Genomic DNA, 27,243 nt, shown 5'->3' with positions numbered 1-27,243 from the left:
CCGCCGCTCCGTCCTGTGCCGTCCGAGGGCTTTTCGGAGCCTTAACGCGCGGCTCTTCTCCCCTGAAAATGGGTTTCCTGGGCAGGCTGCCGGCGCTGCCGAAACTGGTCGGGGCGGCGGCGGGCCGGGGGGGCGGCGGGGCCTGGCGGCGGCCGGGACGGCCCTACGCGGGGAGCGCTTTCGCGGGCCGCGCCGCCTCCTCCCGGGCGCTGGGCGAGTACGAGGAAGTTTTCAGGAGCTCCGTGGCGGAGCCCGAGAAGGTGTGGGGAGCCGCCGCCGAGCAGATCCAGTGGTACAAGCCCTGGGCCCGCACCCTGGAGAGGGGCGGCCCGGGGAGCGCCTCCTGGTGAGTCTGCCGGTGTGCCCCCGGGGCGGCGGGGGGCCGGGCGCGCCCAGCCCGGCTGTTACGGGAGAGCTGCCTGCCGAGGGGCTGGGGCTGGGCTGGGGGGTCGCCTGGTTAACACAAACCCGGCCCAGCTGGTATTTGGGGTGGTCAGCGGGGGGGCGGTGATGGAGGAGATGGCTTCAGGGCCCGGCGGGGTTTAATGATTACACTCGGTTAGGCCTTGTGATTAAAAGCAGGGTGTGCTGGGGTGAGAGAGGGGAGTTAGCCCGTGTCACCTGTGGCAGGGGTGACATAGGCCTGTGTGGGTGTGATGTCCCTGTGTGACACGGGGGTGTGCGCCCGGTGCTCCTTCATCCAACCACTTTTTGGGCTTGGCTTGGGGACAGGATGGGCATCAGGTGCCAGGGGAGGTGTGTGTATGAAAACACATAAACGGCAGCTTTCAGCGTTCTTTAATCTGATAAACTGTCTAAACAGCTCATAATTTAACGGATGTGGTTAAGGCAATGTTTGGCAAAAGCATTGGCATTGTAATGTATATATACATGTGGTCACTGACAAAACTCCCTAAGATAGAGTGTCGTATCCTTCTTGTAAATTACCTAGTAGGACTTTCAGTACTTTCTCCAAGGCGATTTTACCTGTTAAAATGATGTGTTGACCACTGTCACCACTTTTTCAGCAAGTTTACATCATGCTCTTTTCTCAAGGAAAAGCTGATACAGGGTAAAAAAGGCAATGCGGGATGTGGGTCATCTTTGGTACATTGGTGTTCTTTGCCGTTTTTATATTTTTCTGATTTGATTCTAATTTAAAAATACTAAACATACTCGAAATATAATTAAAAATATTAATCTCTCTTAAATCTGCCTGAATGAAGAGATACAGAACCAGCAGAGTGCTTTCTTATTGGTGTCTGATGTTATTGCTTGGCACCTCCAGTAGTGAAAGTTGTTTACATGTCTTAAGCTGAATGTTAAACAGCACCAGGATAAATCTCGTCAAGTCAGTCTGGCCGTGTAACAGTCAGAAGTACTAAAATGGATGGACAGGAGGACCTGTGGTCCACAGACCTTCATTTCTAAGTCATGGTACTTTTCAAAAAAAGCAAGTAGGATTGCCTGTATAATTAAAGACCAGTAAAGCTCACTGGTTCTGGTATTTTTGAGCATAATAGTGAAGAAGTCAATGCAACGGTGACTTTTTAAGAACTAATAAATGAGACCGTAGTACATGCTGGTGAGCATGGTTTTGCTATCAGATTCTGTCAAACAAATGTGGTTTGATTTGTTGGGCATGATAAGCTTGCTTGCTGAAAGTAATAAAGCATTGTGAATTCTCGGATGGAAGTTGTTTGATCTTAGAACAGGGATACAGTTTCATGGGCTGATGTCGGGTCTTTTCTGGCCTCACGTCTCTCTTGCGTCTTTCTCCCTCTGTGGCTGCAGATTGCCACAGATTGAAATTACCTCATTTATGTGGCCAAATAGCTAAAGGGAGGGTGAGAAGATCCAGGCTCTTCTCAGTGGTACCCAGTGACAGGACAAGAAGCAATGAACACAAACACAGGAGGCTCCCTCTGAATATCAGGAAACACTTTCTTAGAGGGTCACTGAGGATTGGCACAGAGTTGGTTGTGGACTCTCTGTCCTTGGAGATGTTCAAAAGCTATCTGGATATGGGCCTGGTCTGCTGGCTCTAGGTGGACCTGCTTGAGCAGGGGCATTGGATCAGGTGCTCTCCAGACCACAACCAGCCTTGATTCTGTGGGATTATGCGAAGATGCAGGTCTCTGAAGACTTAACATCAGGCCATAATTATTATTTGGATGTCAGGTATCTGTTGGTCTGCTGTGGATAATAAAACATTAAGTGTTTCAAATTTGTGTAATCCTCTTTAATGTCTCAATGTACAACATGGAATTTTATTTCTTTTTTTTTAATTTTATTTATGTTCACCATAAGTGATAACAGACTCTATGTGATACTAGTGTAGTACTCTAATGCTTCTGAAGTACCAGATGGTTACCAGCATTCAGTGTGCTTGTCAGGATCACGCATAGATAAGTTCTTTGAGGAAAAGACTGAATATAAGAGAGAGAGAAAGGATACAGGAGGCTCTTTAAGAGGACACAGAGGCGTAGAACGGTTCAGCCTGGCCCTGAACAATTCCAGGGATGGGGCATCCACAGCTTTTCTGGGCAACCTGTTCCAGTGTCTCACCAGCTTCACAATAAAGAATTTCTTCCTAATATCTAATCTAAGTCTCCCCTCTTTCAGTTTAAAACCGTTACCTCTTGTCCTGTCACTACAGTCCCTGATCAAGAGTCCCTCCTTGTCTTTCCTGTAGGCCCCTTTAGGTACTGGAAGGCTGCTATTATGTCCCCCCAGAGCCTTCTCTTCTATAACTGAAGGCTGAACAACCCCAACTCTTTCAGCCTGTCTTTGTAGGAGAGGTGCTCCAACCCTCTGATCATCTCCGTGACCCTCTTCTGGACTTGGTCCAACAGGTCCATGTCCTTATGTTGGGGGCCCCAGAGCTGGACGCAGTACTCTAGTTGGGGTCTCATGGGAGTGGAGTAGAGGGGCAGAATCACCTCCCTCAATCTGCTGGCCATGCTTCTCTTGATGCAGCCCAGGATACGGTTGGCTTTCTGGGCTGTGAGGGCACATTGCCGGCTCATGTTAAGCTTCTCATCCACCAACACCCCCAAGTCCTTCTCCTCAGGGCTGATCTCTAGCCATTCTCCACCCAACCTGTATTTGTGCCTGGGATTGCCAAGACCCAGGTGCAGGATGTTGTACTTGGCTTGGTTGAACTTCATGAGGTTTGCATAGGCCCACCTCTCAAGCCTGTCTAGATCCCTCTGGATGGCATCCCTTCCCCCCAGCATGTTGACTGTGCCACACAGCTTGATGTCATTGACAAACTTGCTGAGGGTGCGCAGCGACTGTCTATGTCACTGGCTTCCACTTAGACATGGAGCCATTGACCACAACTCTTTGAGTGCGGCCATCCAGTCAATTCCTTATCCAGCAAGTGGTCTATCTGTTAAATCCATGTCTCTCCAATTTAGAGACAAGGATGTTGTGTAATTCTAGCTCAGAGGTTTACCTTGGAAGCAGTTTATGGAAAGCTTAAAAATAATATTAAGAAGTACATCTGTGTGCTTCTTGAGTTGCAATTTATCTCCCGTTTCAGAGACATATTATTAGGTCAATTAATAAATATACATTTATTTTCAGTATGTTTGACTTTGGTTGCCAAAAGTGAGACTTACTTTTCATATATTTTCTGGTCTCATTTACTTCAGTTAAAGAAGTTGAAGGAGGTGGTTAATGCATTTAAAATGTAGCTGTAAGGCAAATGCCGTTTCATCCTCTCTAAATACTGTAAGAGCGTGAAAGAAGTGTGCAGCGTACCCTAGTGTGTTTTCTTTATAGTCTTTTCCATTGGAAACACCAGTGTTATGTCAGTGGCTTGCAAAATGATTTCTGAAAGGTATGTGACCAGTGTCACTGTCCTCTGGCTGTTCTGTCTCAGCGGTAATCCCAGGTACCATTGACTGTTCTAACCCGCATCAGTGGCTGGTATGGCACAAAACATCATCTGGTTTTGCCCACATCAAAAATAATGACCCATAAAGCATGATTGGTCAAGAAAAATATGAAGGAATTGGAATTGTTTTGTGCAGAAGCCAAAAGGGAGTTTTAAAAGACATAAAATTTGGCTACAGAGAATTTGCCTACAAAATTCAAGGCGAAACTTCTCTCAGTTGGCTTTGAAGAGGTCAAAACTAGAAGTCTTAAATCGCAAGAAGGGAGATGTAGATTTTAGATATTAGAAAGAAAAATCTTTTTAATGCTAAAGGTAGAGAAACACTTGCACGGATTATTTTGGGATCTTGTGTAATCCCAGCTAGAAAGGTTAAGCAAGTATTTCTTTAGAAATTATAGAAACAATTTTTCCTAATGCATGTAGGCAGAGGGCAATTTTGCAAGTTATGTTTTCTCTCTGATTCAAAGACATAAGCACAATATAAAAAGACCTTTGAACTTTAGTAATGTTGCACAGATTGCTATTCAAATGTTTCTCACACTTTTAAAAAATGTGGCTCGTTCAATTAATTTAGTATTTCAAAATATCTGATATTGTTGTGGTTTTGTCTAACACTTTATTCAGCTTCTGTTCTCACTTCAACTAGAAAGATTTAAAAAAAAATCCATGTGATTCCTGGGAACTCAGCTTGGAGAAGTATATGTACCCTGCATGGCATGAAAGTGTTTTAGCAATATGTTTTTTTTTACAGCTATGGTGCAAAATAATTTTAATGTTTTTCTTTTGCATACGTGTCAGCTTTATTCAGAACCTTTACCTTCTTTCTTTTTTAAATTTTTAATTGTCTTTCCTTCTAAGCCATTGAATGCAGACTGAAAAGTATCTCTGAATACAGCTACTTTGATTCTTAAGATAGCAGATAGTGTTGGAAATTAAAGCATAACTTTTGAATATTTGAGTGAAGTGAATTAAGAGATAATTATGTGTTGTCTTCTTCAGTACTGTACTTATTTCATTACTAGCAAGTAGGCTCTTGTCACATCAAAAAAAGTACTGAACGCACTAAAAAAAATTTCCAGGCCGTAGATGGTAGATATTAAGCTGTATGTAATGGTAGTCCTGCTTTGGAAGACCACTGACTTGCCAGAAGTATGAACAGAAGATGAGCGTTTTTGTCCCCTTTTCTACTTGTACCCCTAGAAGGTTGACAGAGTAGTCATGTTAAGGTATGGTTAGAGATGTAAGTGCATGTGCTTCAGGTTCCTGTTTGTGAAACAACTGAAACTCTGTGAGACCTCAGGGCCAGGGTGACATGGGTGGTGCTGAGCTCCAGTCACAAAGAGGCCGTAATTCCTAGGTGACTGCTGTAGACATCTTTAAAGAGGCTCAAGGGCATCCTAATGTGGCTAAGCCCACTCAAATTATTAAAATAAAAAAAAGCCTTATTAGAGGTAAGGTATGCATAATGTGGATTATCAAAGGCTGCTGCTTTCATGGATGTACAAGAAAAAAGATTTATTAAAAGGATAGGCAGATATTGTCAGAATCACTGTTTTAACATGTTGCTGCGAAGCAAGATGTTTCAATATTGTAACCAGTTTTAAATTCTGCTGTGATTTTTGACAGGAAAAACCATGTCATTTTTTTTTCCTACCATAGTGCCAGTAGAAGGCAGATGAGCTCTTCAAAGAGACTGCTAGTGAACCAAATCCAGTTTCTTTTATGTATCAGAGTTGATACTGTTTACTCTTTTTATTTGTTTTAATCTTCCTCTGCTCCATTTGTTGAATATTATTAATTTAGGAACACAGTCTAAAGTAAGAGTCTTTAGACTTGGACTCCGTTGGTAAGCGACATTGAGATAACTGTCTGGTTAGCAACATATTAGCATTTTACAGTCTTGCTTATTATGGCAAGATTTACTGGCAAGCTCTCACAAACATCCTGCAGATCCACCTCTGATCTTTCTGCAGTCTGTTGGAATATTTTCTTTTTGATTCTAGACCTTTGTTTTAAATAGGAGCATCTCATTCATGTCCTTATTCCAAAACCGGGTCCTGGTTTCATGCTGCTATTTCCAACGAAAGCTTATTCAAACAAATCAAAGTTCCTCATGGGTATTCATCTCCTTGGGAATCACTGCATCAACAGAAGTTTGCAGTAACACAGGGCAGCTTTTCAAAGCCAGGCAGCTTTTATTTGTCAGCCACAATAAGATAATTGAGCACGTCCTCGGGTGACAGTACAGAAGCGGAAGTCTTGCAGTTGTGGTCATGGTAGGTGCATCTCTGCTTCTCTGATCCTATAAAAGCCACCCTCCTTCTACATGGGGTAGCAAAGCTCTCATCACAACGAGATAGTCTTGTTGTTTGTTTCACCTTGTAGTCACATTTTTTTTCACATACTTGTTCGCAAGTGATTGTTAGAAGTATGTGTGGCAGTGTTGATGTTCCCATGCATCTTTAGAAGGATCCAAGCTCTGGTACTTGCTGATGTTTTGACCATTCTTCAGTGGTTATACAGAGCAGCCCAGGCACTGCGCTTTCTTGTTCCCTTGTTCATATCATCCCACAGTGATTTGATGTAAAAATCAATGGATGACCTGAATCCTACCCAACTTTTATGACAGTAATACAGAGTTTCTCTATATTACATGAAACAATTCCCAATCCTTTATTGTTCACATAGTTCTTCATTTATGGGAAGGGGTTTGTAGCATAGAATGTTTTGTTGCTTTCTTGGTCCCCTACTTTCTCTTTATTAATGGTGTTGTAAAGGAGTCACAGTAAGGTTGCTGCATACTTAATATTCTAACTGCTTTGTTTTAATAATTGCCATTCTTTGACAATAATACTATGCCATGGCACCTGTCCATACGGCTGTATGAATAATATATCAGATATCCTGATTTTGAGTAGTCCTTTACTAGATGGGAAACATGAAGAAGGAAATACTTTTTTAAGTAGTAGTGGGTTACTTTACGCCATCTGTTTTTATTTCTAATTGCAGTATAACTATCACATTACCACAGTGAGTGTCCCCAAAGAACTTTTTGGAAATTCGCAAGTTTTTTTTTTTTTCTGTGTGTTGCTCTTCTTTTTGCTGTAGAGAGATATGTACGCATAGAAAAGCAAACACAAAGAGCATTACTTAGAGTGAACTTTAGTTTTTAGATTCTGTCATCTTTCAGTTAGTAGAGCCATTGTTGTATTTGGTGCCTTCTGTATTTTCTTATATGAGGATAATTCCACACTTGAATTTTCTTTTTTTTTTGTGTAAAATGACAATAAAAATGAAACCTGAGTTTGTGAAGTTTTTTTTCTTTAATTAGAAGATGAGAATTTCCTGTAAATGTCTGAATGTTGAAGAGGCTATGACTCACATTGCTTTACAGGGTATTTTAAGTTACTGATGTAAAACACAGTAATGTCAGATGCATTATGAATGTCAAATTTATAATGTTTTATAACCGTTGGTGTCAGTTTCATTTAGATACAGATGCTTGTACGCTTAACCGTTATTGCCAAGGGATGAATAAGAATATTTTGAGTCCTGAACCTGTTCTTAAAAAAGATATGTGTGCATGCCAATACAAAGTAGTGTAATAACACGTTTTCATAATATCAGATTATTTTATATGAATATATGCTTTTTCTGTGAAACCTTAGCTATGAAAATCAGAATGATTGATGCAAAGTTAAATCAAGACCAAATTTAGCAGATTCTCAGTTACATCAATCAAAGTACAGTACTTCCACTATTTTCACTAATAGGCTTATTTAGCTTTTTGAGTAAATTGTGAGGTTATAGATTAAAAAACAATTTCCTGAACAGAGTATAATATTTTATGAGATATATTTATTTGAATTGAATGCTCTCATTCCTTAAAAATATATATATGCAAAAAAATAGTGTTAATAGTTTGGAAGGCTGCCTGTTATGTACTTCCAACTTCTTTTTTAGGTTTGTAGGTGGAGAGCTGAATATCTGTTACAATGCTGTAGATCGTCATGTTGAGAATGGACGAGGAGACCAAATTGCCATTATTTATGACAGTCCTGTAACAAATACCAAAGAGAAAATAACCTATAAGGAACTTCTTGAACAGGTATGTTTGAGAATAATCTCGTCACTGGAAATGGGCAGTAAATATTGCACAGCAGGTAGATACTAGAAAGGTAGAAACCTTGCTAGTTTATTCCTTTTGCTGTGTTCAGTATTGATTTATATGCTTCAATATCTGTACCTGATTATACTGCATCTAAGAGATTTTGATTTTCCTTTAATTCTTCTTTTTTTTTTCTTCTGCAGTTTAATAATTTTTTTCCTGGTTGGTTAAATTTTGAACTTTTCTCTATTGGATTTCTCTTTTTCCCCCCCAACAGTTCTTATTTCATGTTTAAAAGGTAAATCAAAGTATTAGTCAAGTCCCTTGACAGTTGCTATGATGATCAAAAATACAGTTCCAGGAGAAATGCAGATGCATACTTTGGCTATTGCTGCACATAATTGAGTGTAAAAACAAGTGAAATTTGCCAGGGAGCGGCTCTAAAGAGGGCTGCATCATCTGCCCAGCTTTAGGCTGTAGTTGGGGGGCTGGTGGCCCCACACTAATTTTCTGTCTGGAAGGTCTGTGGATTTCGACTCCCCCATCAGCTGAGGCAGCTTATCCCCAGCTGGGGTCATGAATACTCAGTTCTGCATCAGCCCTTTCAGATTTACTCAGTGCCCGGCCCCGGGTTGGTGCCACCATGGGTGCTTGCAGTCTGCCCCAACCAAGGTTCTCTGCTCTCGCAGCCATCAGCTGGTGGTTTGCCCTCACACTGGCTCTTTTCTTCCAGTTACTTGTAGCTGTTGCACTTAACGCTGGGCACAAAGAAATGCTGGAGTCAGACTCATAGTCTTCCTTAATGTATTTCAATGTGCAAGATGCATTTCAGTGAATGGAACACACTCTACTTCAGATACACACCTGGTGTCTGGAGCGATGCAAACCTTCGGTTTAAAATGTGAAACGAGGTTCATAATACAGTAATTCAGCTTGTGAGGGTTTTATTCCACTGTTGGAATAAGAGAGAGGTCATACAGCTGCAAAACATGATAAACCTGTACTGCACTCTACCTTTTAAGGGAAATATAGAAAACATTTACTTCTCACCAGTTTTCAGTTGATTTACCAAGTCCAAAAGAGAACTTAGAAGTTACTGTACAGTATGCTGGAGCTAGAACAACTAGCTTCAACGTTTTAAGAAATTAGGAGACTTTAAAAGGTCCCAGCTCCTTATCTAATTTTATCTATTCTTTTATATATGTATTATATATATGTGTAATATATTTTATATATACTATTGTAATTTTATATATACATTTTTATGTCATGTCATATAAATACAATATACACATATGGAAATATATATATTAAATAAACACTAAATACACATAAAAATTCATACTTGTTTCATTTTAATGATGTAATACAACATTCTAATGTAAATAATCTTAAGTGGACTTTGTAGAATTTCCTCTGCAAAACACTTGGGAAGTTTTGCTTTTTAAGCTTGATGCTGGCATTAAGCCTCCTAGGTTTGTGTCTCTGTATTCTCTGTAAGCATATTAAATGTTTTAGGATATTGCTGATTTGTGCAGAATGAGGAAGTTTTACTAACTGACATCCGCATCCTCTCCCCCACATTTCCTCTTTCAGCAGCATTACCAAACCAAATGGAAGAACAGGTTTAAGTTTTCTGGGGGTATGTAGCAGAACACATTCAGAAGTTTACGATAATTGTGCTGGTGGCTGAGTCCTATCTAAATACTGCTTTTAGATACTATAGTTTCCTCTTCTCCTTAATCAAAAGGGAATTTAAGTGAAAGGCAGGATTTGAGATGTCTTGTATGTTGAAGCTGTCTAGTCCATTCTGCGGAATAATTTTAACTTGGTTTACCTGGTAAATATTGGACATCTGATAACAAAGGTATTCACAAAGACATTTGCTGAAAATGGGAAAGACATAGGCTGGTGTATTCTGTGTCATAGATCTTTTAGGGCCTAGGAGAGATTTTGTGAAAAGGCCTACCATACCACTGTGGAGCGTGGGTGATGACGTTTGGCACACAGCCCTTCATCATGGCTTGTCACCGTGTTCTCAGTCTGCTCAGTGTAAGCTAAAAGAACTATATCCTGTCATATTGAAATAGACTTTCAGCGCTCTGCATTTTCCATTATAGATCAGTATGAGTACAGATCAGACATATGACCGAAGCTGATGAACCTCCTGGTGGGGAAAGAAGCCTTTTGCCTTCTTTCCTGAGTTCCTTTCCTAATTTAAAATAGCCCAACAGTGTGTATCTGTTGTGCAGTCGTTTCGACGTCCAATGAATGTCTGTCTGGCCAATAAGCTTATAGTGTAATGAGGGTGTCTTAGCAGAGGCTGCCTGTTCAAAATGTCTCTACAAAGATCAGCTCTTGAAGTGGTAGATTTGTTTCTGGCTTTTGGTGATAAAAGAGGAATGTGTAAATGGATTCAGCAGAAGTTACGTAGGATAATTGTGGGTCACAACGTGAGAAGATTGCAGAATTTTGTAGCAGGTTGGATCTTTTGTTCCAGGATGAAAGTCATGGTAAGGATGAAAAAAGTGACATAGGTTCTTGGTTGGAGATAATGTAGCTCCTTAGGGAGAATAGGATAGTTTGAGCTGTGTACTCAGGAAGCCTGTTGTTTTCAGATTTTTCTTATCCTCTTTACTTGTTGCACTGCTCTTCAGATCTAAGAGCTATAGTAATGCTGCAGTTTCAGTGTTAAGTACCACTGAACTACAAATAATTCAGAGAAATGTTGGAAGCTAGTGATGTTCAATGCCCAACTTGTGGGAAGTGTTTTTTGGCTGGTTTATTTTTTTTGGGGCAGAACTGGAATAGAAGGACTGCAGGACAATTTCAGCAATTCTTTATTGATGTAAATAATGGCAAGATCAGTTTGTGTTGATATTCTGTACAACTATACTTCCTCCACACTTGGAAAGTCTTGAGAATTAGAGTTATTTAAAGTGCAGTTGTACGTAGTGCATACAGTTGCATTTTAAGTGTGTTAATTATATGTTGTTACAGATTAAATCTTCCAAATGCAGAGAGGAGGAATTTGGCAAATTTAAGACATAACAGTCTTCCAGAATGTACTGATGGGACTTATTTCTTTACTGATGCCTGTTATAGGCCTTTTAATGAGGATTACAATATTGAACTGAAGCCAGTAAAATGGGGATGTAAGTGGAAGTTTTGAGTATGGGAGATTCTCCAATTTCAGTAGTGAGATGGTAGGAAAAGATAAAGGAGACACAAATTCTGTTAGAAATGTTACTGAATTTGTGTAGTATTAGGGTAATATAAAGATACTCAGAAGAAATAAGGAGCAATGGCTTCTGTTCATTTAAACCCAAATTTTCTGATTGTGTTGGAAAATGCTACTGTTTTCAGGTTAAGGCAAAGGTTGTTTCATAGATGAAAAAACCCTTCTGTTTCCACCAGTAGGAGTATTCTCTAGAATGTCTCAATTGCTAAAATGAAATCTCAAGAATTTGAGAGTCATGTTATTTGCAGTTGTTGACTCTTGACAGATTGTGAACAGAAAAGCAGTATGATTTCTCTCTGTGATTCTTTTCAATAACAATGCACAGTTCACATGTCAAATTCAGTGCCATAATAAATAATTTCTGAGTGCAATAATGTGATGGGATTAGTAAAAACTAACACCCCCTGCCAAGCCTTCAAGAACATTGAATGTTATAAAAAGATGGATGAGAAAGAAGGGCTTCAGGTTATCAACAATTGGTGAAGGACTAATTTATTCAGAAGGAAGGTTTTTTCCATAATTACCCACCCTAAAAACATTTACTTCTGAAATAGCTGCATTAGCCATTGTCAGTTTGGGTTTATGTGCGTATCTGTCTTGCTCTGCTCATATCTCCTGTACACGACTGAGGTATCACCCAGATTGTTCTGTTTCTAATACTCTTTCTCATTCTTCATGCTTTACTCCATCGTCTTTCTTTGTCTTCTTCCTTGAAAAATAACCAATTCCTTCTTAGCTACAAATAGTGACTTTAAGTTCAAGATATTTTTTCTCAGAATTGCTTTAAAATCAAAACTTGAGTACAGACAGAAAATCCTACTGAGATTGACAACCTAACTGTTTGTCTGGTAAAGCAACATTATCTTGATAAAACTGTGTATTAGGCTTCTTTTTTAGTGCTGCTTTTCCTTATCTTATTTAAATCTCAAATGATATTCTTCCGTGCATGTCTTAGGAAGATTTAACTGCAATGTCACTGGGGTAGCTCTTCAAAAATATCAGTGTTAGTATTCTTTATAGGATGAGACTTGTCACGAATTTACAGAGTGGTGTCTTGGGTTTTTCATATTCCACACAAAAGACTTCTAAATGACACTGTAAAAGTCTGAAGAAGCAGCTGGAACTTGATCTCCCCTGACTGAAAATAGTTATACTGCAGCATGTCAACGTCAGCGATGCCTATAGTAATGTATAATTTGGAGCAGCTTGGGCAGATGAGTGAAGCCATGCTGAATTAACTGCTGAGCCTCCTGACATTTCCACTGTATGTGGTTTGTGAGTTTTACTTTGGACTAGGTTTAGTTTCATCCTTTGGACCGAATGTGTCATAGCTCACTTCAAAGCCATCTCAACGTAGTTATCCCACAAATCTTTGCTTCCTTGTGGATTCCTTTAGGAATTGCCATGCTGACTCTTCATCTGTCTCACCACTGTTTGATTTCTTCCCTCACTCCAAGTGGATGTTGTCCAAATAGTGGCCTTTTAGGGGAACCTAGATACTGTAGGAGTTGTGCAGGACACTATGAACTGTCCCTCACAAGTACTAGAAATTCCTTCTGAGACAAATGCTTGTCTGGAACCCATCTCTTTTGTGGAGTGAATGCCATGGCGTCACTTCTGATCAAACATTAAATCCATGACAAGCTGATAAGTATTACAGAATCCCTATCTCATTTCAGTTCCTCCTTGAAGACAGAGTCTACAGCTGATCTCCAAAACCAGGAAAGAAAATGGGCCCTTTCCAAAAATCCCCAGCTTCCTCTCAGTCCAAGGAACTTCTTGGCATCTGAAAGAAGAAAGGAGAAATTACTGCAGCTAACTGCAATCTCAGCAGCTGTCTGGCTGTATGAGAAAGAAATATAAACCATCCTGATTTATGTTTTTGATTTTGATCATATGTTTATGATTTCTTGTTATTTGTGGAAGAGCTTACCAGCACCACTACCACCACCTTTATACACTGCATTTGAGACAGTGTGGCTGGGGTTTTGTGCAGAAGCCTAGGGGGGCTGTGTGATCAAGGCATGCCATGTCCACAACTTATGCCATTATCAGGACCATGCCTGGCACACAGGCAGAGCTGGGACGGGGCTAGCGGTCCCTGACGGAGCTTGCTCCTCCACAGAACTTCCCTCATAGCTCACTGCCCCCTGGGGAATCATCTCTCAAGGTCTAGCAGATCTCACAGTAAATCCAGAGACTTACACCACCTTTCCACAGCTCTGCAACCAATGCCCTAATTCTACCAGAAAGCTCCTAAACCCGTGCTTAATATATGTATAGGAAAAAAGTCTGCACGCTTACTCAGGTGGACATCCGAACCAGTAGTTTTGCAGTTCCCATTGCCTGCTGTGGTGTGGAGTGGGCAAGGGGTTGTTCCTGCGTGTTGTCTCATGGGGGTCCTCTTGGGGCTGCAGGCATAAGACATGTGCAGCACCACTGCCATGTTTTTCCCTAGACTGTGTTCTAGAATTGCTGATCCTTGTACCAAGGGCGTGGATGTCCTTGGATGTCTGTGGATGTCCTCGGATGTCTGTGGATGAGCAGTGGGCTTGGTGGAATGCTCTCCCCTCCCCTGAAGATCTGTTCAAGATCTCTGTGGTAGTGGCACATGCACTGTGGCACCTCTGAAGCATGGGTTTGCCACCTCATCAAGAACATGGTCTTCATCTATTTGAAGTGAATGCAGCACCACTTGTAAGTCCTGTCCCACTTCCAAATGGTAGGAAGCTTTTGCAGCAGTAGGAAAAGGAGGAAACAATAATTAAGAAGAGTGATAGAAGAGTGAAGAGGCTGATCAAGGGGTGGGGAGAATAGGAAGGAGTACTTTCTTTAGTAGTCTTGAAAAAATAACACAATGGAGAAGCTGAAGAGCTAAGGCAACGTGCAACTGTGGTTTAGAGGACTGTGGGTGTGAGATGGCTCTTTTTACACAATGAGATGCACTTCAGGATGTTTCAGGAGCTCTTGATGTTTGAAGAATTCTTTTGTGTTTAGCTTGCACTGAAGGACTGGACACTGGTGAGACCCAGTCATTGTTCATCACAGGAAGGTTTGAAATTCCTCTTTTTAGCATTTTGAGTGGATTTTCTGTTTTAGTATCTTCTAAGAAGAATTCTTTTGGCATGGACCAAAACTGCTTTCTGTGACTACTAGGGACAGCCAGGTGATTTACTTCAGAACTGCAGTACTTCTCCAAACCTGAACTGCTAATACAGATGTACTATTTGTTTGGTGGCTGGGTAAAAATAAAGCCATGCTCACTGGGGGCTTGCATTTGATATATTTGCATTTGATAATTTAAGCCCAGATCTTCAAAGCTGAAAGCCTACTTCAGTTTCTTATTATATCACTTGGTCTCAAGTGATTTTATTACTGAAGTGTCAAATATGTTAAAGTGATAGAGCGATCTTAAACTTTGAAGAAAAGCAGAGAAATAGCATGCTGGTAGGAAAATAGCAACTGTAAAATCTTGAGTGATGTAGCATGCTGTCTTAATGTAAACCATAACTGACAACACACTGTAACAAAGTGGAAGGTTTCATGGCTTTTAACAATTTAATGAAATGTCACTACTCACTCTTCCCCCTCTCCTTTTTAGAGTGATTGATTGCTTGGATGGTTCAGGGTTTCCGCATCAATCTTAAGGGCAAGTAAACCTGCTTTATGATGTTCCTTAGTCGTCCAAATAGTTGCACATAGAGACAGTGGTTTATTATGTAGTCCAAATGCTCCCTGGTTGTCAGAAAGATGTGGGAAAAGGCACAAGGAAAATCATAGATACTCATGTGTTATATTGGGTTATTGCCTTCGGTGACATTAAGCTCTCTAGGGTGGGGAGGTTAAGTGCCAACAAGTGAGTACTGGGTTTGCATGGAAGACAGGTGATTCCTGCCTGCAGCGTACTGTGTGTATTCTGCTGTAAGTACAATTTATCTGTGATAGCTTTCAATAAAAATTACTTAAGTACATGCAGATTTCTCCACTATTTCCCTCTTACAGCCAAGTACCAAAGTTATGTAGCATGTATACAGGCACTAGGAGTATTCTATTACAGAATTACTAATTACAATCTTTAAATGATGGCTTTTTCCTTTAGCAGACAAACATTGCCTTTTTTGCCATTTTTAATAATATAAAATAATGAATAATGAATAATAATACTCATCCATTGTGTTTAACTACTCATTGTCTACTATCCACACTTACACTGACTATAAAATTACTGATTAAGTATTGTTTTCATTGCCTGTGTCCTTCTTGTCAATAATCTGCTTGAGAGTTTCACAAGCAGCAAAGATAAGGATTAGTTCTCTGAATTCTTTGAGATAAGGTGATGTTAGCTCTCTAATGACTGTATAGATTTTAATGTTTTCAGAGTAGGAAGTACAGAAAATGAATTTACCTTTGGAAATAGAGTTGTTATCCTTATTACAATTATTTTCACTAATCCTATGTAGAAATGACTGTAAATGCCAGTTGCATGGCATTAAATTCAAGTTATGTACATGCCTTGTTGATTTTTGTTGAGTTTTGATAGCGTATGTCAGTTTCATAGAGTATTGATAGGTAATAATAGGTCTACAATTAAAGATTTTTTCTTTTGATAATCAGTAACATTTAATATAAAAGGTCTGTTACAAATAAATCATACATGTACTTTAGTTTGTGTGAGTTTTCAGCTTGGTATGGTGATAACTTTGTCTTATAAACATATTCTCTCTTGTGGCTGAAAATAACAGCAGGGATTTTTGCTACGTTTATAAAAACTGGAGGCTATACTTTTATCTTCTGATGCAAACATGCATGTTGGAGGTTCTGTGTTTCCATTTTCTTAAATCTTCAGGCAGAAGCATAGAAATAAGCATAGTTTGATTGTGAGTGAGCTATGTATTTAATGCAAGCACAGGTCAGATGCATCTGGAGCTTCTGATGTTATTGTCTCAGGTCGCTGAAAGTCTGCATATGTGTTCCCACTGAAGAGAGAAGCAGTGAGTAATACTGTATTATCCTCTTCAGTATCAGATAGGCCTCTAGGATTTGATGTAATTGCCCCAAGTTTTCTTGAATATGACCATAAAAGAAAGAGCCTAATGTCTAGGAATCTTGGAAAGCAACAGTGGTTGCAAGTAGAATTAGGGAGCTCATTAAATAGAGAGAACTCAAATTTGATGAATAATAAAATGACAGTAAAACATTTTAAAGAAAATCTACTAGCTCATCCTTGAAAAAGATGGTCCTTCCCTCCTGTCCTGCTTGTACAACGTGCATCATTGGCCTAGACTGCTCCCCTTGCTTGCATTATTTGCTGGGTGAATGCAAACATCTCTGACTGCTTCAGAAGCTTGAGTATTTTCTGTTCTACAGGCAACATCCCCCTGATGCTCTCAGGAATTTTTCTCCCCTTTCCTTTCTCTCCAGTCTGATAGTACCTGAAGAAAAGTCTTTCACGAGACTAAATTTTACTTGAAACCTTATTTGTGTGATACAATAAATCAAAGGAATAACGCAGTACAGGTAATATGTGAGAAATTCATATATAAGTAGATTCATGTTACATTGATAGTGAAAGAAATTACAGTGTTTAAACTTCTTATGATATTGTAATATTTTTTAGTGAATGGCAACCTGCAGTAGTAAACCCAAGAATTTTACTACTGTAGGTAAGAAGTGTTCCCCTGTAAGACAGAGAAACTCCTTTGTTCTGAACTTAGATTTATATGTCCCCAGATATCCCAAGAACATCCTAAAGAATTTAACTTTTTAGTCTTACCACCAATGTAAAACTATTGCAAACAAAGCTCCTGTTCTTGTTATGTCTGACTGGCATGTAGTCATGCTTGTGGACCATGCCAGCCCATGGCTTCTGGGGTGTTTCTAGTTCCATCCTGTTTGCCAGTAGCTTATTAGTCTACTTTGTTTCTTCTTAGTCTACTGTTTTTTTCTGTTAACCTGTTAGCCTATGTTTTGTGCGCAGTGGCATGCAATTTTACCTCTATTACTTATAGATAACAGACACACTGATGTCTAATTGAAAAAATTAAAGGCAGTGAGCAGGTTCAGATACTGAGTGTTACACAGCTGTCAGCCTCTGGAACTTGAGAAACCTCTGACAGCTGAGTTCATTCACTTGCTCTTGGGGAATTAATTATTTGCTTTTCCTTCAGAAGATGCCGCATTTCCATGCTGCAAAAAGCACATCGGGACAAGTGCACAGTGCTTGTCAGAGGTTCCCGTGCTCACTCTAACAGAACTTACTGTGTGGTAAATTGTCTGGCCCAGTGTATTAATCAAACAGTCAGTAATAGTTTTGTGACAGAATGCCATACGTTGTCGACATAATAAATATTTTCTCATGGTGATACAGATGGCTGACACTGATGCTGATCTATCACATTTCTTGAGTTCCAGGCCTTTGCAGCCATGCACACAATCTGTCTTCAGGATTGAGCACACCAAAATCTGAAAATGTCAGGAAAGACTCTTAAACATATTTCTCTCTGAATTTATATTTACATTTGGTTCAACGTGTAAGATTTCTTGTCTCAGATTCTGAGAAGTTTACAGCTCTGAGTAGAGAAAATACTGATTTGTGGTTCAAACCTAGCTAGTTAGGACAGAATTTGCGTGATGAAATGTCCTGCTTACATCCATTCTCAAAGCCTAAAATTGAGAAATATAAGCAGTTATCTGGATAAAAGAACTAGTAGTTAGTGTCATTCAAAAGTTCGCAAAACATTGTTATTGATTTTTTAATGTGTAAAATAATTAATTTCAGCCCATTCTCATTTTACAAAAGAAAAATGTACATTACTTTGCAAAAAGGAAATTGTCGTATATTCATTGAACCTGGATTGCATTGCTCATCAACTTTCCATATCATACTGGCTTGTCTTCTTAATGTCCTCTGTCTATGTATTGTATGAAAGTTATTTTTTATGGGGCAGCGGTAGATCTGGAGAAACTGTTAATGTTGTGTTTTGTCAGTACAGGTCTCCAAGTTAGCTGATGTCATGGTCAAACATGGCGTGAAGAAAGGAGATCGTGTCGTCATCTACATGCCCATGATTCCACAGACAGTGTACTGTATGCTGGCTTGTGCAAGAATAGGAGCCATCCATAGCCTGATTTTTGGTGGATTTGCATCTAAAGAACTTTCGGTTCGCATTGATCATGCAAAGGTAACATGTATTTGGAACAATAACCACCATTGCATTAGTTAATTATATGTCAGTGTCAAAACCCACTTTTTTTTTCCAGAGGGGATAACAACATTTCTCTTAGTGTGGCACACAGTCATAGTTTGTTTATAATATCTAACATTGAAATATGAACAAAGTAATACGGCTGTTGGGAGGGTGATACTTTATTGCAGACATTGAGATACAAGTTTTGACCTTGTTTAAAAAGCGAGTTTAACATGCTGCTGTCTGTTTAGAGCATACTTTCTTCTCCCATTTGTCAATCTTTTTCTACAAAGCATCACCTTAAAATTGGCTTTTTTCCCAGCATTTTCCTCAAGTGTATGAGGAAAATGCTGCCAACCCTAAATGACTTAATTGGTTTATTTGATGTTTAGACATATTAGATAGTCCTTTTTGCAGCTATAGATCTGCTTCATCTAATTTCTACATGAATCAAGGCGTGACTCTGCAGAGAACATAATTAATAGAGGTGAATGCTTTAAAGGTTTCTGAGTTTGGCACAACTTGAGCTTGTTTATGAAGCATTATGTAAGTCTTTGAAAGTGAAAATGCAAATAGTACTTTAATAATCTAGTTAGTAGTTTATATGTGCGTATCTTGCATATGCATTAGTTTCAAACCACCTAACAAATGTTTATACTGACAGTTTCTGTTCTTGTTTTCTGCCAGTGAACAAGACAAAATTCTTTGTCATTTTGATCAGTCACCTGGATCATTCAGGCCATCCGTAGTGGCCATCTGCCACTGAATCACGTCGGTTAGACACATAAACCAAAATATTATACAGCAGAAAGTCCACAGGATTTGTGGAACTTTGAGCACAGAAGTGGTCTTCAGATCACCAAAGCTTGAATTTTATGAGTATCTGTAAAGAGAAAGTTGAGTGCATTCCCCATCACTGCCTTGATGTTCTAACAAAGATGAAGCTAATAAAATGGCTGCAATGGTTTGTTGGAATTGTGAAAAAAAAAAAAAAAAAAAAAAAAGCTGAGGGAAAGCTAACAACAGCTCCACAGTTTTCTCTGTTTTTCTTCCCACTCCCCTGCTTTTTTAACAAGCAATAAAAATTGATTTTAACTCATAAAATTGGGGGAAAATAATGTAGAAGAAAAAATGATGAACTTTTAAAATGAAGGTTTCTACAATGCAAATAATCTAGCATGTTTACTTTTGGAGTAATTTTCAAACATTAACTAATTAATCCCAATGGATTTTCTCTGAGGAACAAAGGGAGGCAGGATAGTAATCATAATCCTTGCTTCATACATGAAAAAGAAAACAGAGAAAGTTTAAGTGATTTATGCAGGCCATGGATTAAATCCTAGTTTACATTGCCTTTTTGTTTCTTTAAGAGGCATATCTAAATATTGTAGGTGATTTTTGGTCCATCTGATGTGTAATGAAAGTGTAACTAAAGAGGAGAGGAATATCCTAAATCTAAATTTCAAAACATGCACCAGTTTTGCAAAGCTTTCTTGATAAGTGAATTTCACAGTACTGAGATTATCTTTAAAATATGTATATAAGTAGTTGTGATAGATGTTATTCTGCTGAACTCAGATTTTAATTGAAGCAGTCTCAAAATATCCTAACCTTTCTATTAGGCTTTTATGTGAATTGGTTTAGATGGCATAGTACGGGAGCTAATGTTGGTAAGATTAATTAGAAAGAGTTAAAAATGTGCAATGGAAAGCTGACTGTGAGATGCTTTTATGAAAGAAAGGTCAAACTTCACATTCTATTGGAAGATCTGAGTGAAAGAAAAAACAAGCACTTTCTAGTGACTATGAAAAGGTACATATACTGTACTAGCTTACCTTAATTTATCTTGAATTTTAAATAGGTCTGGGAATGCTGCAAAGTCCTGTAGCTGATAATTTCTACTCTTGTCAGGTATTGGCAGTTACAGGCATTCTGCAGTGAATTGTGATGAAGTGATACAGAGCGTGAGAACAGGCATTTCGTGTCATCTTCCCTTTCACCTGAATAGGGGAATATATAGTTTGTAATTTCAAAACAGTAGATACTTTCATAGAATCATAGAGTAGTTTGGGTTGGAAGGCAGCATTAAAAGTCATCTAGTCCAACTCCTCCTGCAATGAGCAGAGACATCTTCAAGTAATTCCAGTTGCTTAGAGCCCCGTCCAACCTGACCTTGAATGTTTCCAGGGATGGGACATCTGCCACCTCTCTGGGCAACCTGTTTCAGTGTTCCACCATCCTTGTAAAAATTTTCTTCCTCGTATCTAGTCTAAATCTACCCTCTTTTACTTTAAAACCATTACCTCTTGTGCTGTTGCAGCAGGCCCTATTGGAAGGTCTGTCACCTTCTTTCTTATAACTCCCCTTGAAGTACTGAAAGGCCACGATAAGATGTCCCAAGACATTTCTCCATGCTGAACAACCCCAACTCTCTTAGCCTGTCTTCATAGGAGAGGTGTTTCTTCCCTGTGATCATTTTTGTGCCCCATCTCTGAGCTTGCTCCAACAGGTCCATGTCTTTTCTGTGCTGAGGGCTCTGGAGAGGGGTCTCACTAGAGCAGAGCAGAGGGGCAGAATCCCTTCCCTCAACCTGCTGGCCATGCTCCTTTTGATGCAGCTTGGGGCGTGGCTGGCATTCCGGTCTGCGAGCACACATTGCTGGCTCATGGCCAGCTTATCATCCAGTCAGGACTGTTCTCAATCCCTTCATCCCTAAGCCTGTATTGATGCTGGGAGTTTCCTGGACCCAGGTGCTTGACTTTGCACTTGGCCTTTTTGAACCTCAAGAGATTCACATGGGCCCACTTCTCAAACTTGTCCAGCTCTCTCTGGATGGCGTCCCATCCCTCAGGCTCCTCAACCACACAACTCAGCTTGGTGTCATCAGCAAACTTAACTGAGAGTGCACTTCAGGTTCCTCAGATGGTCATGAATGTGATATTCTCTTACAGTAGGAAGAACTTAGCTCCCAGCCACTTTATAGGTGTGGGAAGACAGGTTGCCAGTGAAGACTGAGGCAGAAAAGTTGTTGAGTACCTCAGCTTTCTCTTCATCTATTGTTACCAGTTTGCCAGTCCTGTTCATCAGGGGGAATATGCTTTCTTTGACCCTCTTTTTCTGGCTGACATAGCTGTAGAAGCCCTACTTCTTTATTCTTTGTGTCCCTTGCCAAGTTCAGCTCCAGCTGTGCCTTGGCCTTCCTGAGCCCATCCCTTCATAACTAGGCAATGTCCCTATCCTCTTCCCAGGATACCTATCCCCACTTCTACTGCCTGTGCATCTCTTTCTTGCCCTTTAGTTTGACCAGCAAACTCTGGAGTTTTGCCTTCCTTTCCTGATTTCTTACACCTGGGGATTGAGAGCTCTTGTGCTCTATGGAAAGCGTCCTTAAAGACCTGCCAGTTCTGTTCTGCTCCATTGTCCATGAGGGCGGTTTCCCAGGGGGTCCTATTGACTGACTCCTTAAACAGCTGGAAGTTTCTTTTCCTAAAATTCAGGGTCCTGACTTTACTCTTCACCTGACCCATATCCCTCAGGTCTGCAAACCTCACCAACGCACGATCATTCCAGCACAGGCTGCCTCCAGCCTTAGTGTCACCGATTAGCTCATTTGTGTTGGTGACCAACAGGTTCAGTATTGCATCCCCTCAGGGGGACTGTCTATTCCCTGGCTTAAGAAGTTATCCTCAATGCATTCCAGGAATCTCCTGCATTGCCTACAGCTCACAGTGCTACTTTTCTAGCAGGTGGTAAATGACATTAACTATATTTTGGGAAATTAACATGACATCTATTTAAGCACTTTACTTTAGTATATTAAGAAATCTGACAAGGCTACTTAAGAACTATATGCTTATACACCTATTTAATATGGTAATTGCTATGTCTTCAACAATCAAATTTTCTCTTGTTTTTTGAATCACAATAATTGTGTAGCAATTCCGAGGACTTTTTAGATTTTAAGTCCAAATCCTGCAAAATAAAATACAAGTAATGGAGTTTTTCAGGCATGTGTTTTTGGAAGACAGTATTATGATTTGCAAGTGAACAACAATTCTTTGAAATATGAACTATACAAGACACTCAAGTTCTTCAAAACCATTAGTCTCTTTCATTGAGGTCAGAAATACTGTACTCCTCACTTATTTACAGTTGACACATTTGGAAATTTTAATAAAACCTCCTTGAAAAAAACAAGCTTATATTTTGTAGTGGTTTATTCTGAATAAGACATAGTTCCTGTGCACAGCTAGTTGCCCTTACTTTTCATCATAAGATGATCAAACCTTTTGAGTGACGAGGCAGCAAGCTTAGCTGCTGATACTTAAGATGCACAGTTGCCTTATAATAGTGGCAGTCCGGTCTTTTCTTGTCTTGAAGTGGTATTTATTTTTGGAATATATATTGTAGATTAGAAGGTGCTATCTTGCATTTCATTTTTAACTACTTGTGTAGTATGATTCAGGTCTCTTTTGTCAGAGCACTGTATAATATCTGGCAAAACTTAATGTGCATGGCAGTCTGATGCGTATCTTCTAACCACAAAGCCAGTGCAGTACCAGCAGGTGCACCAGAGCTATATAATGACTGCATAAGCACTGGATTTCTTTAAAATGCATGTCGGTTTTCTTAAGTAGTGACACACTATGAAAGTGCAGTAAGTTTGAGTGTAGGCTTGTGATAGATGTGTGGCTGGGGCATGAAGAGGAAAGATCGTTATGTGTTGAATAATGAGGGCCCAAGTCCTGGATTTCTTGGTAAACATATTCGTGATGCTTCTGATATTTTCTGCCTCAGTGTTAGTTGGTTTTCAGTTTTGGCTTTTTGCAGCTTTATTAGCTGGCCCCCCAAAAATTATTTATTGCTTTTTCTAAACTTTGCCTTGTACGCTATTAGACACTATAAAAGAATTTGTAGGAGGAGTCTTTACCACAGAGTAAAATTGTTAGTCTGGTGCTATTGGGCCTTGCTTTAGCTCATTTCTGCTTTATCATATTGTTGGGTGTTTTTTCCACAGCTCACTATTGCTGACGTTTCTTCTTCAGCAAACCTTTGAACTTCCTTGTTTTTTTTAAAACAGTTATTTTTCTATCTAATGTTGGTGTGCAGAACTACACGGAGCCACAGACGAGATGGGAGATGGGTGTATAAAAACAGTATGGGAGCAGAGATGCAGAGAAAGTAATGTCAAGTAGGCAGAGGGGTAAAACACTACAAAACAGGAGTTAAAGCCAGTAATGGACCTTTGATTTGCACAGAGTGATCCATGATGCTTCCAAGTGGCAACCCTCACTTGGGAAATAGATCACATCAGCCAACTTAGTATTGCTTATTTTTAGACTTCTTTACTGCATACAAAGCACTTGATGAGCAGAGGTGGCACCATTTACAAATGACTGTAAACCTGGTGTTGACAACAGTCTTTCATCTTAACAAGTGACTAGAACTGTGTTAATATCTTACATTAATTACAGTCTAATTTCAAGGTAAGCTCCAGATGAATTTGCAGTTTAACTGCATTGCATTGTATCATCTTTTATGAAAATTATTGTATCCCAAAAGAGAAAGATGACAAATAATGAAATTTTAAAGCTCATCTGAAATCTTTATTTTGAATACACACTAATTAGCAAACTTCTCTGAATGGCAGGTTTGGACAGGAAAGCTTTTATTATTGCACAAGAAAACAATTTAATCTGTGCATTCTGTGCTAAGTTTAATGCAGCCTTAACTGTGGCGTTGTGGTTTGTGCCTACTTAATGAGATTTATGCTAATGCATACAATTAGTAAACTAGCTTGATTAAACTGAGGGGCATAAGATAAATATACTTCTAAAACTCCAAAAGCAAGGAGATTGAAGACTTATTCTTCTCCAATTAAAATGTGTTCTAACACATAGTTTTTTTGGTGCTACCTTTTATTTCCTGAAATACAAGAAATAAAACTACTTACCTTGGCACCTAAATTGAAATAGTTTGCATGCCAATGTCTTGACTTAGGAAATCTTACATAAAACCCGAGATTAATTAAATGACAAAGATGCTAAATCCACATTTGAAACAGAAGTTATTCTAAAAAACACCAGAACTATGGAAATCTGATTTTTAATGGTTTTGCATCCTGAATCCTGCATCACTTGAAAGACTCTTGCTATATTTCCCTCATGTGCCTTATGACTTTAGCTTATTCTCTTCCTGTATTTCTAGTTTCCTGTCATCTCTTGTTTGCCGCCTTTTTCCTCTTTCTCCTATTTTTCTGCCTGTGCCATTTAATTGCAGACTGGAAAAGAGCCAGCAAAGTCCTACAGCTAGTTTTAAAATATGCTGTTGGGTGCAGGCGGATAATTAGAAAGCAGGCTAAACAGGACAGATAGTTGTTGACAACACTGTACCACTTTTATTTAAAGGAGGGGCTAAGACGTAGATGGGTTTTTTCTCTGTTGATTAATTTTTGTGCAGCTTACAAGAACTTAATACTGTTGATTTCTTGCTCAAATTTGGCTGAAAATGGTGAAAAGCATCAGAAGTTATTACTGTGCATGGACAGGAAGATCACACAAGCTTGATTTCTGTAAAAAACTGATCTAAACTCCTGTTTTGAATTATGTGAAAATAGATTTTATACACTAAACATCATTAATGGAAAACTTGTCATTAGGTTACATATATGAAATATATTGCAAATGTATATATTAACAACCTAACTTCTTTATTTTAGCCCAAACTTATTGTAACAGCAAGCTTTGGAGTAGAGCCGAAAAGGAAAGTGGAATACATATCCCTCCTAGAAGGAGCATTGGCAAGGGTGCAGAGCAAACCTGATAAAGTTCTCATTTACAAGCGACCTAATTTGGTGGGTGTACAGTTGTTGTGCCTTTATGTTAACTTTCATATGTGTATGTAGTGCACATGCCTTTTCTCTTTTAAAAGTAAAATGTTTAGTATATCTGTTGTAGTTTGATTTTGAATTTTATGGGGGAACTTTATATTCATAAGATTTAAATAGTAAATAGAACTAATGAAGCAGAGAGATTACTGTACAGAAAATTGAATGGTACATGTTTTTTGACCAGCTTCCATTTATTCCATCTGTTTTTCTTTCCATACTTTTCTGTTTTTCAATTGGCAGGGCGACGTTCCTCTCGTCCCAGGTCGCGATCTTGACTGGGAAGAAGAGCTTGCGAAAGCACAATGTTATAAATGTGTCTCCGTTCCATCAGACCATCCCCTTTATATTCTGTATACATCTGGAACAACAGGCTTACCCAAGGTAAAGGACTCGCTGTAGTCTAAGTGTCTGTGACCAAACTATTTGCAGTTCCACATGAGAAAATATTTAATTAAAAAGATTGAAACTGCTTGCCAGAGCTCAGTGCTATCAATGACAAACATTGCTAGAAATGATTTAATCTTATTTATTCTCGTTTCACTACTAAAGTCAGTGTGTAGGAATAAATTATGTTTGTTTATTTAAGTAATAGTAATTTAAAGATAAACTGCATTTACTTCAAAATGCAGTTTGTACTTCTTACAGTATGAACCTTTGAGGAGAGCAGAATGTCCTTTATCCATTAATATCTTCTGTGTTTTAATTGTTTGAGGTAAGCATAGTATGGTCGCTTAATGGCAAGGTTGGTTAATATATCACTTGTGTGATAGCATTTAGTGCTGAGTAGTCTTTGCTTATTCCTTATTTACATATTAGCTAATCTTCCCATAGATAAGATGTAATGAATAATGTTACAGGTTAAGTGGAAATAAGCATGTTCTGGAGGCTTGTGTTATTGAACAGTTCTGAGAACATAATTCCCATGAAAATGAAAGTTTAGATTAAGTGAAAACTAACATACTGTATTTGAAAATGCTTGCTTTCAAATGTCCATTAGTCTTAATGATCTATTTTAAAAAGATCTTATTTTAAAAACAAACTCTTAAGTGTTTCCTTGATACTTAAAATTCTCTTTTCAAGAGTAGAAGACAAGCTGAGTATAAGTTTCTGGCAGTAGTCTTACCACCACAGATTCAGAGACAGTATCACATATCCCTGGATATGGCAGTGCTTAGGCTACTAGTAGAAAATTATTTAATGTTGTGGCCTATAAAGTTCAGAATCTATGGGGAGTTAAGGGAAACCAAATATCAGTTTTGCTGGGAAAAATGTCTTCTGCTTTAGCTTTGAACTTGGGCAGTGTAAAGCAACATGCATGTCTTGAATTATTTACTTATATTGTCAAAAGGTCCAAAAATAAGATCCTATGTTACAGCAGGTATTTTCCTTGGCTGTTAGTTTCAAAACATAACATCTCAGAGATAAAAGTTCTCAGAGGTTTACTTCACTTTGTTGGTTCTCCAGAGAAAAATATAGACACCTGGAATGAATCACTCTAACAAGAGGGAGATGGTAAACTAATACTAAACTACAATGAGTAACTTACTGAATAAATTAACTTTTATTCATGTAAGGAACTCGCTTTTAGATGGTCCTGCAAATAAAATTACTCAGTTATGAACTTCATAATAAAACTTTTATTAATCTCAGAGCAGGGACTAGGATAGAAGCTGAGACTAAAAAAAGCAATCTGCTTTCTGAAATACAGGAGGTGTTAGTTAACCATTCTCTTCTGTGGCAATCTCCATTTTAATGAGTTAATATGTCTCTACAGTTCTTCATTTCTTGGATGAAGCCTGGCAGTGCCTATTTCATTCTATTAACAACATAAGGAGAACGTAGCATGCCTAGCTGGATTGTAGTGTCTGCACTGTAGACATTTGTTTGGTCAGATGAATCTCACCTGAATTTTAG

At 39.0% G+C, this 27,243-nt stretch overlaps 1 protein-coding gene across 1 annotated transcript in view; it reads left to right on the top strand.

Annotated features, from left to right (window-relative positions):
- The first annotated feature begins 56 nt into the window (after window positions 1-56).
- Window positions 57-27,243, top strand: part of ACSS3 (acyl-CoA synthetase short-chain family member 3) — a 92,259-nt gene continuing 65,072 nt past the window's right edge. Inside the window, exons 1-5 of the mRNA XM_014963222.1 lie at window positions 57-346; window positions 7,868-8,012; window positions 18,246-18,434; window positions 25,159-25,293; window positions 25,570-25,710. Coding sequence (XP_014818708.1) covers window positions 69-346; window positions 7,868-8,012; window positions 18,246-18,434; window positions 25,159-25,293; window positions 25,570-25,710 — 888 coding nt within the window. The 5' untranslated portion in view covers window positions 57-68. The remainder of the gene's footprint in view (window positions 347-7,867; window positions 8,013-18,245; window positions 18,435-25,158; window positions 25,294-25,569; window positions 25,711-27,243) is intronic.

This window comes from Calidris pugnax, unplaced genomic scaffold (genome assembly GCF_001431845.1).
Source record: "Calidris pugnax isolate Ruff unplaced genomic scaffold, ASM143184v1 scaffold44, whole genome shotgun sequence".
Taxonomy (NCBI): Eukaryota; Metazoa; Chordata; class Aves; order Charadriiformes; family Scolopacidae; genus Calidris; species Calidris pugnax.
Note: the sequence above shows the minus strand (reverse complement) of the source record. Positions and strands in the feature narration are given on the sequence as shown.